The sequence below is a fragment of the Mobula hypostoma genome, chromosome 8, assembly GCF_963921235.1.
Source record: "Mobula hypostoma chromosome 8, sMobHyp1.1, whole genome shotgun sequence".
NCBI classification, from domain to species: Eukaryota; Metazoa; Chordata; class Chondrichthyes; order Myliobatiformes; family Myliobatidae; genus Mobula; species Mobula hypostoma.
Window position 1 is genome coordinate 158,556,746 of NC_086104.1, and position 19,110 is coordinate 158,575,855.

General features: G+C 48.1%; 1 protein-coding gene across 1 annotated transcript in view; it reads left to right on the forward strand.

The window, feature by feature from the left end:
- The window catches only part of LOC134351231 (calcium-activated potassium channel subunit alpha-1-like), a 111,956-nt gene that overhangs the window by 11,618 nt on the left and 81,228 nt on the right, over positions 1-19,110 (forward strand). The window contains exons 7-11 of the mRNA XM_063057336.1: positions 699-774; positions 4,402-4,572; positions 8,342-8,433; positions 13,334-13,444; positions 14,743-14,848. Coding sequence (XP_062913406.1) covers positions 699-774; positions 4,402-4,572; positions 8,342-8,433; positions 13,334-13,444; positions 14,743-14,848 — 556 coding nt within the window. The remainder of the gene's footprint in view (positions 1-698; positions 775-4,401; positions 4,573-8,341; positions 8,434-13,333; positions 13,445-14,742; positions 14,849-19,110) is intronic.

Consider the following 19,110-nt stretch of genomic DNA (forward strand, 5'->3'; position numbering starts at 1 on the left):
TGCTTCCGGCGCCAACACAGCACTCCCGCGATTTACTGACCCTAACCTGTGGAATGTGCCAGGAATCGGAGCACCCAGACGAACCCCACGCAGCCATGGGGTGAACGTATGAACTTCTTGCAGACAGCGGCAGGAATGGAGCCCGGGTCGGTGGTTCTGTAAAGCGTTACGGTGGCCGCTACACTACCGTGCCGCCATGGCACTGGGCTCCCCAGAGGCAAGGCCGCTGCACATTCTCCCGAATCGTTCACTGCCGACAAGTGGAATCCAGTCACTTCCGTACAACGGGCTAACACGGGAGGAACACAGTGGCACGGCAGGTAGTGCTGCTGCCACCCGGTTTGAACTGGAGCCCTGGTGTTGTCTGTACGAAGTTTGTACGCTCTCTCTGTGACTGCGTGGGATTCCCCCTCATCCCAGTGACATGCACGTCGGGAGGAGCAGTTCATTCCCCACTGTGAGTTTTCCCAGTTGTATTGGGCCAGGGGAAGATTTGGTGGGACTGTGGGAAAACAGTATAAATGGACGAGCACAACGCGTAGGCCAAAGCGTTCGCTTCAGTGCTGTGCAGCCCTCTGATCCTGTGAGTTCCGTGGGGAGCGCTGGGCGGATGGTGCCGCCTGTGTTCCCTTGGCTCTGAGGTCTCCTCCCACTTGTTCTTCACCCGGTGTTTCTCAATCTGCTTCCCCTACCCCCAGCACCAAAATCAAACTCGTGAGTCTTCTGTCGGTGTTTGTGGGAACCTGGCTGACAGCTGCTGGCTTCATCCACACAGTGAGTACCCGTCCTTTCATCCACACCGTGAGTATATGTCCTTTCCTTCACACAGTGAGTATCTGTCCTTTCATCCACACAGTGAGTATCTGTCCTTTCCTTCACACAGTGAGTATCTGTCCTTTCCTCCACACAGTGAGTATCTGTCCTTTCATCCACACAGTGAGTATCTGTCCTTTCATCCACACCGTGAGTATCTGTCCTTTCTCCACACAGTGAGTATCTGTCCTTTCCTCCACACAGTGAGTATCTGTCCTTTCATCCACACCGTGAGTATCTGTCCTTTCTCCACACAGTGAGTATCTGTCCTTTCATCCACACCGTGAGTATCTGTCCTTTCCTCCACACAGTGAGTATCTGTCCTTTCCTCCACACTGTGAGTACCCATCCTTTCTCACCGCCCTCTCCCTGGGTGGACTCAGCTGGTGGGGAATTTTAGGTGATAGATTTAGAGACACACATGTTAACAGTTCCTTCTGGCCTCCACTGCCCAATTACACCCATGTGACCAATCAACCTATCAACCTGATATACCCCTGGGGAGGGTTTAAATGGAGTCGCTAGGGGGATGGGAAACAGAGTGATAGGGCTGAGGGTGTACAGGTAAATGCAGCCTGCAGTGAGACTGTGAGGAAGGACAGGTAGATGATAGGGCAAAATTGCAGTCAGTGGGGTGAGTTAGTGTAAAAGGAGTCCTCTCATGGCTCTATTCGGTATTGTTGCAGGGCAAGATATCAAGTTGAAGACAACAGATTTACATATTTTGACCTTTAGCTGGGAGGTTGCTTTTGTTTAAATGGAAAGATGTTTTTCCTCCTACTCATGCTCAATGGTTATGCGACGTTATGTCATGCTTAGATTTAGAGAAGATTCGTTGTTCAATTTCTGAATCTCATCAAGACTTTCAAACGTTGTGGGGACCCTTTCTGTATTATTTTCAAAACTTTCAAAACCCTCAATTCATTGTTTAAATGTAGATGTTGGCTATTATAAATTTTTATTATATGAGAAGGTATTTTACCTTTTTTTCTCCTTAATAAACAGCTTCGGTCTTGGTAGGGGTTAAACTCTAAAAATAAAGAATTATCTTTTTTAAAAAAATGAAAAAAAGAAGTGTAAAAGGGAGCCAAAGTCAAAAAGGGTGATGAATACAGGACTGAAGGTGTTATATTTGAATGCACACAGTGTAAAGTAGATGATTGTGTAGCGCAGTTAGAGATTGGCAGGTATGACATTATGGGCATCACTGAGTCATGTCCGAAAGATGATTATGGTTGGGAGCTTAACGTTCAACCATTGTATCGAAAGGACAGGCAGGTAGGGAGAGGAGGTGGGGTGGCTGTGTTTGTAAAAAATGAGATCAAATCCTGAGAAAGAGGTGACAAAGATGTAGAATCCTTGTGGGTAGTGTTAAGAAAATGCAAAGGGTAAAAAGACCCTGATGGGAGTTATAGAATATATATGGGCCTTCAAACACCAGCCTGTGGGATACAGATTACAATAGAGAATACATAGAGGGCAATGTTACAATAGTTATGAGTGATTTAAGTATGCAGAGAGATTAGGAAAATCAGGTTGGGGCTGGATCCTTGGAGAAGGAATTTGTAGAAAGCTGACCAGATGGCTATTTAGAGCAGCTTGTGGTTGAGCCCATTATGGGAAAGGCAATTCTGGATTGGGTGTTGTGTGATGACCCAGTTTTGATTAGGGAGCTTAAGGTAATGGAACCCTTAGGAGGCAGTGTTCATAATAGAATTGAATTTACCCTGCAGTTTGAGAGGGAGAAGCTAAAGTCTGAGGTATCAGTATTACAGTGGAGTAAAGGAAATTACAGAGGCATGAGAGAGGAGTTGGCCAAAATGGATTGGAAGGGGACACTAGCAGGGATGACAGCAGAACAGTAATGGCTAGAGTTCTGGAGGCATTTTGGAAGGCACAGGATAGATACAGCCTGAAGATGAAGAAGTATTCTAAAGGGAGGAGAGGCAACGGTGGCCGACAAGAGAAGTCAAAGACTGCATTGTGTAAAAGCAAAAGAGAGGTCATATAATAGAGCAAACATTAATGGGAAGCCAGAGGATTGGGAATCTTTTAAAAACCAACAGAAAGCAACTAAAAGAGCATAAGGCAGGAAAAGATGGAAATTGAAGGTAAGCTGTCAAGGTGCCGCACATGAGGTGGCTGAACAGGATGAGAGCCCGTGGTGTTACAGGAAAGACACCAGCATGGATGGAGCATTGCAGGAGGCCAAGAGTGGGCAGAAATGCTGAGCAGCAGGAAGAAGGAGAGACCGGGAGAGAAGAACATCACAAATGTGAATTGGAGTCCCCAGTCCACAGCCCACCTTGATCAGCCCTTGCATCTTCCAACAGCACCCAGAGAGAGAGAGAGGTCATTCCAACAGAAGGGCCTTCCCTCGGGAGCAGTGAGTGAGAGGGAGAGAGAGGCTGGTAGACTGCACTAAACATTCTCACACCTCGTTCCAATCCTCCTCATTACTTTAAACAGTGAGATCGTAGAGAGATGGAGTCGATCACGGGCTCACGCCCCATCTCCAGGCTTCCTGGCCTCCAGGCCGCATGCTTGGGTGGCAACCTCGTGGTACCCTCTCGGAGACGGCAAAGCACCAGATCTCCTGATCGGCTTGAAAACACACCGCCAGAGTGTAGATAACAGGCTCCAGCAGGAGCAGAGCCTCGTCTGAAACTTAAAAAAGACATAAAAGAAATGAAGCTAATTGCCCCGTGACCGTCTCGAGGATGTCTTCCTTGGTAGTGCTGCTTGCTGGCACCATCTTCTTCACAGCGTTATTCACAGGATTAGATTAGATTAGATTATGAGGACACTCAGTCCTCGTTCATTGTCATTTAGAAATGCATGCGTTAAGAAATGATACAATGTTCCTCCAGTATGATATCACAGAAACACAGGACAGACCAAGAGTAAAACTGACAAAAACTACAACATTATAACATATACTTACAACAGTGCAAAGCAATACCATAATTTGATAAAGAGCAGACCATGGGCACGGTAAAAAAAAGTCTCAAGTCCCGATAGCCCATCATCTCACGCAGACGGTAGAAAGGAGAAACTCTCCCTGCCATGAACCTCCAAGCGTCGCAAACTTGCCGATGCAGCACCCTGGAAGCACCCGACCACAGCCGATTCTGAGTCCGTCCGAAAACTTTGAGCCTCCAACCAGCCCTCCGACACCGAGCACCGAGCACCATCTCAATACAGGCCCCTCGGCCCATTCAGTCCATGCTGACCGTGGGTGCCCATAGCTAATCCCAATTTCCTGCATTTGGCCCATCTCCCTTTACGTCCTTCCTATCAAGATGCTTTTTAAATGATTTTAATCCACCTGTCTCACCCACTTCCTCTGGTAGCTCGTTCCACTTCCTCACTGTCCTCCATGTGAAAACATTGCCCCTCAGATCCTTAAACTTTCCGCTCACACCCGTGACCCCTTCCCTGGGGAAAACACTGTGACCATGCACCTTATCTACACACCTCATGGTCTTCTAAGCCTCTATAAGTTCATCATTCACCCTCCTACGCCCCTAGTTCCCAGCAGGAGTGCCTTCCCAGCGGATCACTAGTGGACCTGTTCTGTACTTCCAGATTGAGAATTCCGGAGATCCCTGGAGGCAGGAGAACAACAGCCAACAGCTGACCTACTGGCAGTGTGTCTACCTACTCCTAGTCACCATGTCGACCGTCGGCTTTGGTGACCTAACTGCCAGGACCACTCTCGGCCAGGTCTTCATGGCCTTCTTCATCATCCTGGGCATGGTAAGCCTACAATTGCGCAGTGACCGCCTGGGGAATCTTCACGTACCCTGCCCATCTGCCCCAAGGGGGCTGGGAGAAAGGATCAGTGTAGCCCATCATCACCCAGTCAACAGCCTCTCCCCGACACCCCAACACTCCTAGCATGAGCCAAACTGGCACTGTACTGCCTGGCCAAAACCCATCAAGGTAAAAATTGAATATTAACCTTATTTTATCATGCGTACATAGAAACATACAGTGAAATGTGTCGTTAGTGTCAACGACCAGCCCAGTCCGAGGGGCAGCCCACAAGCGTCCAGCACCAACAAAGCATGTCCACAATTTGCTAATCCTAACCCGTACGCCTTTGGACTCTGGAGGGAAGCTGGGGCACCTGGGGAAAGCCACATGGTCACAGGGAGAACGTACAGACTCCTCATAGACAGCAGCAGGAATTGAACCCATATCGCTGGCACCGTAAAGCATTGTACTAACTGCTATGCCACTCTGCTGCCCTATATCACTTGGACAATGAACTGATATTTCATTTATAGACCATAAGACTAGAAGACATAGGAGCAGAATTAAGCCATTCGGCCCATCAAGTCTGTTCCACCATTCCATCATGGCTGATTTGTTATCCCTCTCAACCCCGTTCTCTGGTAACCCTTGACCCCCTGGTTACACTTTGGCTTTCTCTATTATGGCCACCCTTGGCTAGGTCTCAGGTGTGAGGTAACTTTTGATCTGGTTTGTACCCCCTCAGGAAATGCCCACACACAAGAAGACCAGTTTGTCAGGCTGACAAATGGTGTGCAAGCCCTCTGGTAATGAGGAGCTCAGAAAAGTGAGGATCTAGTCACCAGAGGCATTACCGCCAACAACATCCTGGGAACATCACCGACACCAGCCACAGAGATCCCCCGGTCACAGCGAGAAGGGGCAGAGATCCCCTAGTCACAGCGAGAAGGGGCAGAGATCCCCTGGTCACAGTGGGAAGGGGCAGAGATCCCCTGGTCACAGCGGGAGAGGGGCAGAGATCCCCTGGTCACAGTGGTAGGAGGAGAGGAAGGGATGGAACTCACCTGGTCACACCGGAAGGGGGAAGAGGAAGGAATGGAACTCACCTGGTCACGCCGGGAGCGGGAAGAGGAAGGAATGGAACTCACCTGGTCACGCCGGGAGTGGGAACAGGAAGGAATGGAGCTGGAAAGTTCAGAGGTTGAGTGACCCATGGAGGGTGACTCAGTCACGACAGCTCAGAGCCTTGTGACATCTCCAAGGCACGGTGGGGAGGATAATGGGCTGAGTGCAGCTCGACACCGTGTAGAGCCGGGGAGCGTGCGTGGTCTCACCCGTTCCACGCTTTTAACGAATGGGTGATTGACATGGACTATCCAGAGCTGCTCCCAGCTAGACCCAGATTTCAGGCATGAGGCGGCTCGGATGGGGACAAAGGAAAACATCAAAATCTGTAGGAACTGAATCCAGAAACAAAGGCAGAAATATCAGATCAGTTTGAGTGCTTGCCTTTAATGGTAGTGCAATATAACAGGAATATACAGGCCCTTCGGCCCAACTAGTCCATTCTGGCAGCAGTGTTCGCCCAGCTAGTCCCAATTTCCTGCAGTTGGCTCATATCCCTCCATGCCCTCTCCCCATGTACCTGTCCAGGTTTTTCTTAAATGATAATATTGTACCTGCCTCAACCACTCCCTCTGGCAGCTTGTTCCATATACTCACCAACTCATCACCCTCTGTGTGAAACAGTTGCCCTTGTCATCATCATCATTATGTGCCGTGTCGTTTGACATCATCATTGTGTGCCGTGTCATATGACATGAGCGGGGACCATGATTGTTTTTGGCAGATTTTTCTACAGAAGTGGTTTGCCATTGCCTTTTTCTGGGCAGTGTCTTTAGAAGACGGGTGACCCCAGCCGTTACCAATACCCTTCAGAGATTGTCTGCCTGGTGCCAGTGGTCACATAACCAGGACTTGTGATCTGCACCGGCTGCTCATACGACCATCCACCACCTGCTCCCGTGGCGTCACATGACCCTGATCGGGGTGGGGGGTGCTAAGCAGGTGCTACACCTTGCCCGAGGGTGACCTGCAGGCTTGTGGAGGGAAGGAGAGACTTACATCTCCTTTGGTAGAGACATACTGTATCACCACCCCACCACCCTAGTTTCCCCTCAGGTCCTTTATAAATCTTTTCCCTCCCACCCTAAACCTATGCCCCCTAGTTTTGGGGGAAAGACTGTGACCATCTACCTTGTTAGTACTTCTCATTATCTTAGTCACTTCTACAAGGTTGCCCTTCCAATTCCCAAGGGATCTCTGTCTTTGTTACTGGAGTCCAATGTGGCAGACATAAATTCCACCAGCCAATTTTATTCTGGCTTCCCCACCCCACTTCCTTTCCAGTCCTGATGAAGGGTCCTGGCCCGAAATGTTGACTGTTCATTCCTCTCCATAGTTCCTGCCTGACCTGCTGAGTTCCTGCAGCAATTTTGTGTGTGTTGCTATAGATTTCCATTGTCTGCAGAATCTCTTGTGTGTGTGTAGAATATGGAAGTTATCAGTGTTTCAGTCACTATGGTTGCCTCCTCTCTCCCCCCAACACCGCCCCCCCCCCCCCACCGTACTTCCATACCTTCCTGGATGGAGTGGGATAGCTGGGACAGTGAAGAGGGGTCTTTTAGAACCAACACCGAAAAAAGTGGCCCTCAGCCCAGATACTGTCTGCCCAAGTCCTCACAGGGAGAGGTTTTAGAATGTGGAATTGACCCTATGGAGGAGGGGGAGGATGAGGTGGGGAAAGGATAGTTTACCTCATGAGGGAGGGACAGATGGATGTGACGCTGTGGGGAGATGGTGGAGGGTGGGTGGAGGCTGGTGTGAAGGAGAACTTTCTGGCTTGGGGCAGAGGGTTTGGACAATCTGTTCAATGCTGACTGGGACAGTGGTAAGGAACACTAGGGATAAATGGAGTATTTCCACCTCCCCCCACCTCCATTTCCCATTGTTTAATAGTGGCTGGTCTTAAACGTTCTCATTTGTATCCTTGGGAACTTGTAATGGATATTACACACAAAAATGCCGGTGGAACTCAGCAGGTCAGGCAGCATCAGGTCTCTTTCAGTCTGTCCTGGTCTAATATGTTGACTGTTCACTCCCCTCCACAGATGCCACCCAACTTGCTGAGGCCCTCCAGCAATGATCTATCCATTTATCTGTATGTCTGCCTGTCTATCCATTTGTCTGTCTATCTATCTATCGATCATTCTGTCTGTCTATCTGTCTATCTCCCTGTGTGTCTGACTACCTATCGATCAATCTGTCTGTCTGTCTATCTATCTATCAGTCTGTCTATCTATCTCTCTATCATTCTGTCTGTCTGTCTATCTATCTATCTCTCTATCATCCTGTCTGTCTATATATTTAGGAATACAGCTCAGAATAGGCCCTTCTGGTTCTTCGAGCTGTGTGGCCCCAGCAACCCCAGACAACCCCAATTAACCCTAATCTAACCACGAGACAATTTACAGTGTCCAATTAAGCTACCTGGTACATCTTTAGACCATGGGAGGAAACCAGATGACCTGGGGAAGACCCACACCTTCTGCAGGGACTCCATGCAGAGGATGTAGGATTAAATTCCGAACTCCAATGCCCTGACCTGTAATAGTGCCGCGATAACTGCTCAGCGATTGTAACTGTCGGGATTTTGTGCGTATTGCTCAGATTTCCAACATCTTACAGAATCCCTTATCTCTCCAAACAGGTACTGTTTGCAAGTCATGTCCCTGAGATCATTGAGCTCATCGGAAGCCATCACAAGTACACAGGCTCCTACAGAGCAGTCGTGGGTAAGAAGTGAGTATCTCCAACAGAGTACTCGTGGGTAACTGAGTATCTCCAATGGAGTACTGGTGGGTAACTGAGTATCTCCAACAGAGTATTCGTGGGTAACTGAGTATCTCCAACAGAGTACTCGTGGGTAACTGAGTATCTCCAACAGAGTACTCGTGGGTAACTGAGTATCTCCAACAGAGTACTCGTGGGTAACTGAGTATCTCCAACAGAGTACTGGTGGGTAACTGAGTATCTCCAATGGAGTGCTGGTGGGTAACTGAGTATCTCCAACAGAGTATTCGTGGGTAACTGAGTATCTCCAACAGAGTACTCGTGGGTAACTGAGTATCTCCAACAGAGTACTCGTGGGTAACTGAGTATCTCCAACAGAGTACTCGTGGGTAACTGAGTATCTCCAACAGAGTACTCGTGGGTAACTGAGTATCTCCAACAGAGTACTGGTGGGTAACTGAGTATCTCCAACAGAGTACTCGTGGGTAACTGAGTATCTCCAATGGAGTACTGGTGGGTAACTGAGTATCTCCAACAGAGTACTCGTGGGTAACTGAGTATCTCCAACAGAGTACTCGTGGGTAACTGAGTATCTCCAACAGAGTACTCGTGGGTAACTGAGTATCTCCAACAGAGTACTCGTGGGTAACTGAGTATCTCCAACAGAGTACTCGTGGGTAACTGAGTATCTCCAACAGAGTACTCGTGGGTAACTGAGTATCTCCAACAGAGTACTCGTGGGTAACTGAGTATCTCCAACAGAGTACTCGTGGGTAACTGAGTATCTCCAATGGAGTACTGGTGGGTAACTGAGTATCTCCAACAGAGTAGTCATGGGGAAGTTGGTATCTCCAACCTCCTTGCGGTTCATTGCATGCTTTCTGGTCAATCAGATTTTACAGCTCGCTGGATGTATCTGAGGCACCCGAGGCTAGATGATAAGTGTGAAACTGTTATGATTTGTTACTTCAAAAATGGATCAAATGAAAAACACAGGAGATGGAATACGTGTGTTCTCTTCATTTTTACTTTAGTGAGTCTCGCACTTATGACTTTGTGATGTAATGTCATTCACGTACTTTCTCATATAACCCATAATGAATTATGTAGACAAAGAATGCTTAATGAAACAATATGTTTACAATATGACTCAAGTATTACTGTTGAATACACAGCAGTGGAGATGTGCTAGGGTGAGGTGACTGACAGCTTCTCGTCCAATGCTCTATCAGCATTGGGCAGAGCACACACAGCTTTGTCAGCTGTTTTGGACCCGTATCTAAGGAAGGATGTGCTAGCATTGGAGAGGGTTCAAAGGAAGTTCACAAGAATAATCCCAGGAATTAAAGGTTAATTTATGAGGAGCGTTTGATGGCTCTTGCCTGTATCTCTGAGTTTAGAAGAATGAGGGCAATCTCGTTGAAATCTATTGAATATTGAAAGGTCTAGATCGAGTGGACTTGGAGAAGGTGTTTCCAATAGTAGACTATAGGGCACAGCCCCAGAATAGAACCCTCCTTTACAATAGAGAGGAGGAATTTCTTTAGCCAGGGGAGGTGAATCTGTGGAATTCATTACCACAGACGGCTATGGAGACCAAATCATTGAGTATATTTAAAGCGAAGATTGATAAATTCTTGATTAGTAGGAGTGTCAAAGCTTACGGGGAGAAGGCAGGAGAATGGGGTTGAGAGGGATAATAAATCAGCTACAATGGAATGGCGGAGCAGACTTGAAGGCCTGAATGGCTAAACTATGCTTCTATATCTTATGATCTTACGGTCTAATGCTTTTACCTGGAACCTGGATCTTTGAGGCAGGCGGACACCATGGCCAGGCAGAGCCAGTTGCCCTGGGACTCAGAAAGAGAACAGTAGAGTTCTCAGAATCAGCATTGATGGTACCTCCCTGTGCCCGCACCTCATTCATCTGTCCCTCCCTCGTGAGTTAACCCATCCCTTCCCTCCCTCAACCACCTCCCCACAGCACCTCATTCTTCTGTTCCTCCCTCGTGAGTTAACCCATCCCTTCCCTACCTCCACATCTCCCCACAACACCTCATCCATCTGTCCCTCCCTCGTGAGTTAACCCATCCCTTCCCTCCCTCAACCACCTCCCCACAACACCTCATCCATCTGCCCCTCCCTCGTGAGTTAAACCATCTGTACCTCAACCACCTCCCCACAGCACCACAACCACCTCCCCACAGCACCACAACCACCTCCCCACAACACCTCATCCATCTGTCCCTCCCTCATGAGTCAAACCATCCCTTCCCTACCTCCACATCTCCCCACAACACCTCATCCATCTGTCCCTCCCTCGTGAGTCAAACCATCCCTTCCCTACCTCCACATCTCCCCACAACACCTCATCCATCTGTCCCTCCCTCGTGAGTCAAACCATCCCTTCCCTACCTCCACATCTCCCCACAACACCTCATCCATCTGTCCCTCCCTCGTGAGTCAAACCATCCCCTCCCTACCTCCACATCTTCCCACAGCACCTCCTCCATCTGTCCCTCCCTTGTGAGTTAACCCATCCCTTCCCTACCTCCACATCTCCCCACAGCACCTCATCCATCTGTCCCTCCCTTGTGAGTTATACGATCCCTTCCCTACCTCCACATCTCCCCACAACACCTCATCCATCTGTCCCTCCCTCAACCACCTCCCCACAACACCTCATCCATCTGCCCCTCCCTCGTGAGTTAACCCATCCCTTCCCTACTTCCACATCTCCCCACAGCACCTCATCCATCTGTCCCTCCCTCATGAGTTATACGATCCCTTCCCTACCTCCACATCTCCCCACAACACCTCATCTGTCTGTCCCTCCCTCAACCACCTCCCCACAACACCTCATCCATCTGCCCCTCCCTCGTGAGTTAACCCATCCCTTCCCTACCTCCACATCTCTCCACAGCACCTCATCCATCTGCCCCTCCCTCATGAGTTAAACCATCTGTATCTCAGCCACCTCCCCACAGCACCTCAACCACCTCCCCACAACACCTCATCCATCTGTCCCTCCCTCGTGAGTTAACCCATCCCTTCCCTCCTTCAACCACCTCCCTCCTCTGCAGGCCGGTTCCATATTGTACAGCTCCTTCCAGCTGAGGGCCACTTCTGTCATGGACCCTGAAATACAGCTTCAGCAGGCAGTCAAGAAATGTGATGGCGGCGGGGGAGTGAAGTGCGGTAGATCACAGGAAACGCGATGGGGAGGAAAGTGAGGTGAGGTAGCCTCAGGTAGACCACAGGAAACGCGATGGGGTGGAAGTGAGGTGAGGTAGCCTCAGGTAGATCACAGGAAACGCGATGGGGTGGAAGTGAGGTGAGGTAGTCTCAGGTAGATCACAGGAAACGCGATGGGGTGGAAGTGAGGTGAGGTAGCCTCAGGTAGATCACAGGAAACGTGATGGGGTGGAAGTGAGGTGAGGTAGCCTCAGGTAGACCACAGGAAACGCGATGGGGAGGAAAGTGAGGTGAGGTAGCCTCAGGTAGACCACAGGAAACGCGATGGGGAGGAAAGTGAGGTGAGGTAGCCTCAGGTAGACCACAGGAAACGCGATGGGGAGGAAAGTGAGGTGAGGTAGCCTCAGGTAGATCACAGGAAACGCGATGGGGTGGAAGTGAGGTGAGGTAGCCTCAGGTAGATCACAGGAAACGCGATGGGGTGGAAGTGAGGTGCTCACAATACTCCAAGTGAGGCCTTACCAGTACTTTATAAAGTCTCAACATTACATCCTTGCTTTTATATTCTGAAAATAAATATAAAAACTTTACTGGGAGCGTTGTAGACGAAGGGCCAGAAGTATTATTGAGGATCCCTATCACCCATCCTACAATCTCTTTGACTCACTACCATCAGGAAGAAGGTTCAGGAGTATCAGGACTAGGACTGTCAGACTGGGCATCAACTCCTTCCCACAGGCACTAAGACTAATGAATACCCTGCCACCACTAATGTCTTGTCACTAGGACAGTGGGTTGTTTACTGTTTACTGTTTACCTGTGCTGCACACTACATGCATTTCAAATTATATTTTATTAACTTGTTTCTGGTGATATTTTGTTTTATGTGCTGTGTGTGATATATGTATTGTGGGTTCACCGTGGTCCAGAGGAACGTTGTTTCATTTGGTTGTATGGATGTAGTCAGATGACCATAAACGTGAAATGGTGTTGTGTTTGTTTGTTTGTATGTACAGTCAGATGACCATAAACTTGAACGCGACCCTGATCCACCTGGGATCTGAGTCAGTGTGCATCCACAGAGTAGCAGCAAGAGAACATAGTTGTTCAGTATCCCTTAGGAACAGGGAACCAGGCCTGTCTCACCTCCGAGGAGGCTAGCCGGTGACTTTATTTAGATTTATTTAGAGATACAGAACAGAACAGGCCCTTCTGCCCCACCGAGTCCCACACCCTGCGCCCCGGCAACCCCCCCCCCCAACTTAACCCTAGGTGAATCTCTGGAGTTCCTTGCCCCAGGTGGCTGTGGAAGCCCAGCTATTGGGTATATTTAAGGCAGAATTTGATAGATTCTTGACTGGTCTGGGCATGAAGAGATACGGGGAGAAGGCAGGAGATTGGGGCTGAGGGGAAAAATGGATCAGCTATGAGGAAATGGCAGAGCAGACTTGGTGGGCCAAATGGCCTAATTCTGTTCCTATATCTTGTAGTCTTATGGACCATTTGCAATGACCAATTAACCTGATATCCGGTATACCTTGGGACTGTGAGAAGAAACTGGAGCACTTGGAGTACCCACACACGGGAAGAACACACAAACTTTCTTTCAGAGGAGGGCGAAACTGAACTCTGACCCCTGATGCCTTGAGCTGTAATAGCGTTGTGCTAACTGCTACACCACTGTGCTGTCTCATCTCTCTGTTCTGTTCCAGGCACATTATAGTGTGTGGCCACATCACCCTCAGCAGTCTTCATGAGTTGCTGAAAAACTTCAGCTGGAAGGAGAGGGAGGAGAGTTCAACCATCATTGTGATCCTCGAGGAGTGAGTATGCAACTGACAGCCTCTACCCCCCTCAATAGATTCCCGTCAAAAATTAAACACAGAACATGAGGTTGGGACTTCTGTCGGGTAGAAGTGGGGTGTGGGGAAAGAGAGTACAGTCACACCCATCGACACCCAACTCTGACCAGTTCACCCAGGGACTGTGTCCTGGAGTCTAACTCCAGGCCAAGCACTCCCACCCGGTGCCGGCTGATCTGGGGCAGAGGGCGGTGGGGGGGGCGGGGTGGGGTGGTGTGGGTATACAAGGAGTGTGGTCTTGTGACCAATCGTGTTGAGCAGAATGCAAAGTCAAAGTCAAGGTCATCTGCACAAATCCACGTGTGCACAGGTGCAATGAAAAGCTTCCCTGCAGCAGCACCACAGGTACACAGCGTCAGAGTTAGGCAGCAGTCACAAGAAAATCAAATCGCATCAGAGGTGACTTGATAGAGGCATAGATCGAGTGGATAGCCAAAGATTTTTTTCCAGGGTGGAAATGGCTAATACAAGAGGACATAAGTTAAGAAACAGGGTGGAAAGTATTGGGGGGGTGGTTTGTTACACAGAGTGTGGTGGGTGTGTGGAACGCCTTGCCAAGGGCAGTGGTGGAGGCAGGTACATTTGGGGGGCATTTAAGAGACTCTGAGGTAGATACATGGATGATAGAAAAATGGAGGGATATGTACCAGCAAAGGGTTAGAGTGATCTTGGAGTAGGTTGAAAGATCAGTAGAACATCGAGAGCCAATGGGTCTGTACTGTGCTGTAATGTTCTGTGCTCTAACTTAAATATAAAATATGCACAGTTCTTTATAAGAAGGAAAAACAAACAAAGTGTATTTTAGTGCAATGTGATCGTTGTGGTCACAGTGTTGCCATACAGAGGCAGTGCCATTTGGCCCAAGAACTGAGTGGTTGAAGGGAAGTCAGTGTTCCTGAACCTGGTGGTGTGGGACTCCTGGCTGATGAGAAGATGACATGGCCCAGATGGTGGGGGATCTTTGATGACGGATGTTGTCTTCCTGAGGCAGTACCGCCCACAGGTACTACTGATGGTGGGAAGGGATGTGTCTGTGGGCAGTGGAATGGTATCTCTCACATAATGGTGACCTCCGGTCTGTCTCAGCTGCCCATGTTCGGCACTAGGTACCGACTGATGCACCAAGGGCAGCTGCTAACACACACCACCCATCGTGGTCACCTAACCATTTATCATGGACACTCATCCAAGTTGCTCTAAGCCCGGTTTCTCTGGAACTGCCTCTCAGCTGACACTTCCTGTTTCTTCACCTGTTCCAGCTTTATTCCTGGTCTGGAGCTCCAGGCCCTGTTCAAACGCCACCTCATACAGATGCAGTTTTTCCAGGGATCGGTTCTGAAGCCGACGGATTTGGACAGGGTTCAGGTGAGTGCCCAGTGGCTGAGGTGTGCCTGCTTTTCATTCCTTTGGTTACTGGGCAGAATCAGCCATGAAACCAGCTGGCAGGTTTCATCAGGGACTTCTAATACTTTCATCAGAAACTTCTAATCCTTTCATCAGAGACTCCTAATCCTTTCATCAGGGACTTCTAATCCTTTCGTCAGAGACTTCTAATCCTTTCATCAGAGACTCCTAATCCTTTCATCAGGGACTCCTAATCCTCTCATCAGAGACTCCTAATCCTTTCATCAGAGACTTCTAATCCTCTCATCAGGGACTTCTAATCCTCACATCAGGGATTTCTAATCCTCACATCAGAGACTTCTAATCCTTACATCAGAGACTTCTAATCCTTTCATCAGGGACTTCTAATCCTTACATCAGAGACTTCTAATCCTTTCATCAGGGACTTCTAATCCTTACATCAGAGGCTTCTAATACTTTCATCAGAGACTTCTAATCCTTACATCAGAGACTTCTAATCCTTACTTCAGAGACTTTTAATCCATTCATTGGGGTCTTTTAATCCTTAAATCAGAGACTTCTAAGAGACATTAAGATAGGCACATGAATGTGAGGAAAATTGAAGGATAAGGACATTGTGTAGGCAGACTTACTGACTGCCCATTATGCTGCTGGCGTTTAGGGCAGCAATGAAGGTCCTCCATCTCTCTCTGTCCTTGGCTATCTTCTCTATCGTGCCCCAGGTGTGGTTCAGGGTCCTCACTTCTGCCTCTACGGTATGGCGCCTTTGTCTTTGGTCTCCCGTTTTCCCTCCGCCCTTCAGGTGTCCAGTGAAGTGCTGCCTTGATGGTGGAGCTGACTTCTCTTCTCATCACACGCCCAATCCATCTCCAGTGTTTCCCTGCAATGATTGTGGCAGCAGAGATGAGTTTAGTTGGCCATTGGATTACTAATTTAATTGGAACGGCACAATGTTGTGGGCTGAAGGGCCTGTTCCTGTGATGTACTGTTCTGTGTTCCTGCTGTGATACACTGGAGGCCATTCAGCCCATCAGCTGGCTGCTGACTCCCAGCGGGGTGATCCCATCAATCCAAATGCAAGGTTTTGACCTTTTGACCTGAAATGTGGCCGCCGTCCCCCGCCCCCCTCCCGCCCACGTCTGCTGCATGGCCTCATGAGTTCCTCCCGCAGGTTTGTGTGTTCCTTCAGGTTCCAGCGTCAGCTCTCTCTCATGATCTCTTCAATCTCAGTGCCTTCGCCTCCACCTCCTTATGTCCGTGTAATGCCTGTCCTTTATTCTCCCTCCCATGTTCATAGTTCATCTTTTCATTTCTGCCACCCATCCACTGGGACCAATTCACAGCGGCATATTAACCTAGCGAACTGTCATGGTCCTGTCAACCCACCGACCTCTCACGGTCGTGTTAACCCAGCGACCCGTCGCGGTCCTGTTAACCCAGCGACCCATCGCGGTCACATTAACTGAGCGACCTGTCGCAGTCGTGTCAACCCAGACCCGTCGCGGTGTATTAACCCAGCGACCTGTCGCGGTCGTGTCAACCCAGCGACCCGTTGCGGTCGTGGGTCTGACTGAGTTTATGTATTTAGAGATACAGCACAGTTATGACCCCCCCCACCCCCGGCCTGATGTGCCCACTGTTTCACTGTTATAAATGTCATTCCCACAGGAGATATCTTTACTCCAGAAAAAGTTTTTAGATGGATATTTGCAGGCTTCAGTTTAGTATCTTTGAAATGCAGTTCGAACTCATTTTGTAGAATGACTGAAACAGCTGAGCCGGTATCCAATTCCATTTTAATTAGTTTGCTGTTCATTTCTTGTGAAAACTATATTGCTTGCTTGTTGTTAGTTTTCACATTGTAAATCTCAAGGCCACCCAATCCTGTGTCACTCGCATTATCAGATTTTTCATCCACACCGTGCAGATTAGTGCTCTTTTTGCAGATGCAAATTGACTTTTTATCTTTTTCTCTTCCCTGTGCAGTTCATTTATTTTTGTCTGTCCAACATGCTCTTTTTTTTTGTATGTGTCTTACTTTGTTGCATTTTCTGCCAGTTTCACCTTTAAATTCGCAAGGGTCTGGTGTATATGAGCCTCCGTCACAATAGTAACACAAAGTTGTTTGGTCAGCCCAGTTTCTGTTTGGACGTTGCAATTTTGTTCACCCTTGCTTTCATTCCTGACTGCAGCTCGATTGTATCTCTGACTGATGTTTCCATTGGTACAGTGATTTCAACTGCTCTTTTAAACATTAGTTGTGCCTCAGTTAGGAACAGTTTTTGAGTGATTCCACAAACTAAACGATTTCTCGATGCATCACTGAACTGACAATACTCAGATAGCTTCTTCATTTCAGCCATGTACACTGAAGTGGACTCCTTTTCTTTTTGATTCAACTTATGAAACATAAAGGATTCTGCAATCAACACTGGTTTTGGTTCTAAATGTTCCTGCATTACTTTCACAATATCAGCAAAACTCATTTCAGCTGGTTTGGTTGGAGCAGTTAAACTTCGAAGCAAATTGTATGATTTTAAATCCAATGTGCTCGGCAAGATTTTACATTCTCCTCTCATTGCCTATTTCATTTGCTTTAAAATACTGCTCAACCTGCTCAGTAGATTGTTGTGTGATCAAACACGTCAATCTTTTCAATGTAGCCAGCAACTTCTGCTAATTTTTTATGATTTTTATAACCCAGTACTCACTGTTTATGAACCTGTGAATTCTTCCAGTTTTTGCCTGACTTTTTAACTCAATCATCTCTGCACATGCTTGTTTTTTTGTTACTCACTGTTCCACACTGTGCTTTTTAAAAACTCAAACGTCTCACTGCACTTCAATGGGTCGGTTGCAATCTCAAGTTTGTTTCAAAAATACCTCATCACCACTGATATGTTTTGTAACTTCAAAACATTAAACTAGTTCAAAGGAAAACAAGAGAGCCAGGAATGTGAGTCCAACTTCGGATTTTACTTTAGCGAGGTGTGCACATATCACGTGGTGATGTGATAACGTATGCCATTCACGTACTTTTACATATAACCCGTAATGAATTGTGTAAACAACAAAGAATGCTTAATCAAACAATATATTTATGATATTACTGAAATATTAAATACACTACAGCTATCTCTCTGCAACAGCACCTCAGCACCTTCGAGCTGATGGAGCTCTTCCCCTCCCCCCCAACATGTGTGGGTGTGCCAAGCACATCTGGTCCAGGCTGAGAAAATGTCACCAACTGTGAACCACTAACACAAGAGATTCTACAGACGCTGGAAAACCAGAGTAACATGCACAGGGAGGGCAGGAGATCGGGTCTGAGAGGAAAAAATGGATCAGCCATGATGAAATGATGGAGCAGACTCGATAGGCCAAATGGCCTGATTCTGCTCCTATGTCCTAAGTCTTATAAAATGCCGTAAGAATTCAGCAAGTCAGGCAGCATCGATAGAGGGGAATAAACAGTCGACGTTTCAGGCTGAGATCCTTCATCAGAATCAACATGACATCTATTCGAACCTCTGGTCCAGAGATGGCCCCTGAAGAGTGACCGTGTGTCCAGGTTCCTGTGCAGTGACAGAAACTCCACTGGAACTCACCGACCTGGGGAGAGTGGGTCGTTAGCCCTCATTAACATGACCTTCCAACCTCAGGCATCGACCACAAGGATCGCTAGTCTTCGTGCTTAGTCTGCTGACCAAACTCCATCCAAGTGGTTTGGTGGCCTTCAGCTATGAAGTACTTTGACCTGGACTCCGGTCTGACCTCCAACTCCTCCTCATCCCTGTCCCTAAACCATAACGTTAGGTTAAGAGTCTGCAGGCAGTGAGTAAATCAGTTCTCTTGTGCTTTTTGATCTCCTCACTTGAGATTCAGATTCACGCCATCCTGCCACTTTGATCTGGCCCACACCTTCATTAACCAGGTCCAACACTTGCCTTTCTTGGATCTTGCCCCTCCTGACAAAGGAAATCAGGTTTGAGGGGGTGTGGCCAGGGTTAATCGGGGTGTGCCTAGGGTTTGTGGGGGTGTAGTCAGGGTTAATCGGGATGTGCCTATTGTTTTCCATTGAGAGTGGGGGAGATTCAAACAAGAGGACATGAGTTGAGAGTTAAAGGGCAAAAGTTTAGGGGTAATATGAGGGGGGACTTCTTTACTCAGAGAGTGGTAGCTGTGTGGAATGAGCTTCCAGCAGAAGTGGTCGAGGCAGGTTCAAAGTTGTCATTTAAAATTAAGTCGGACAATTATATGGA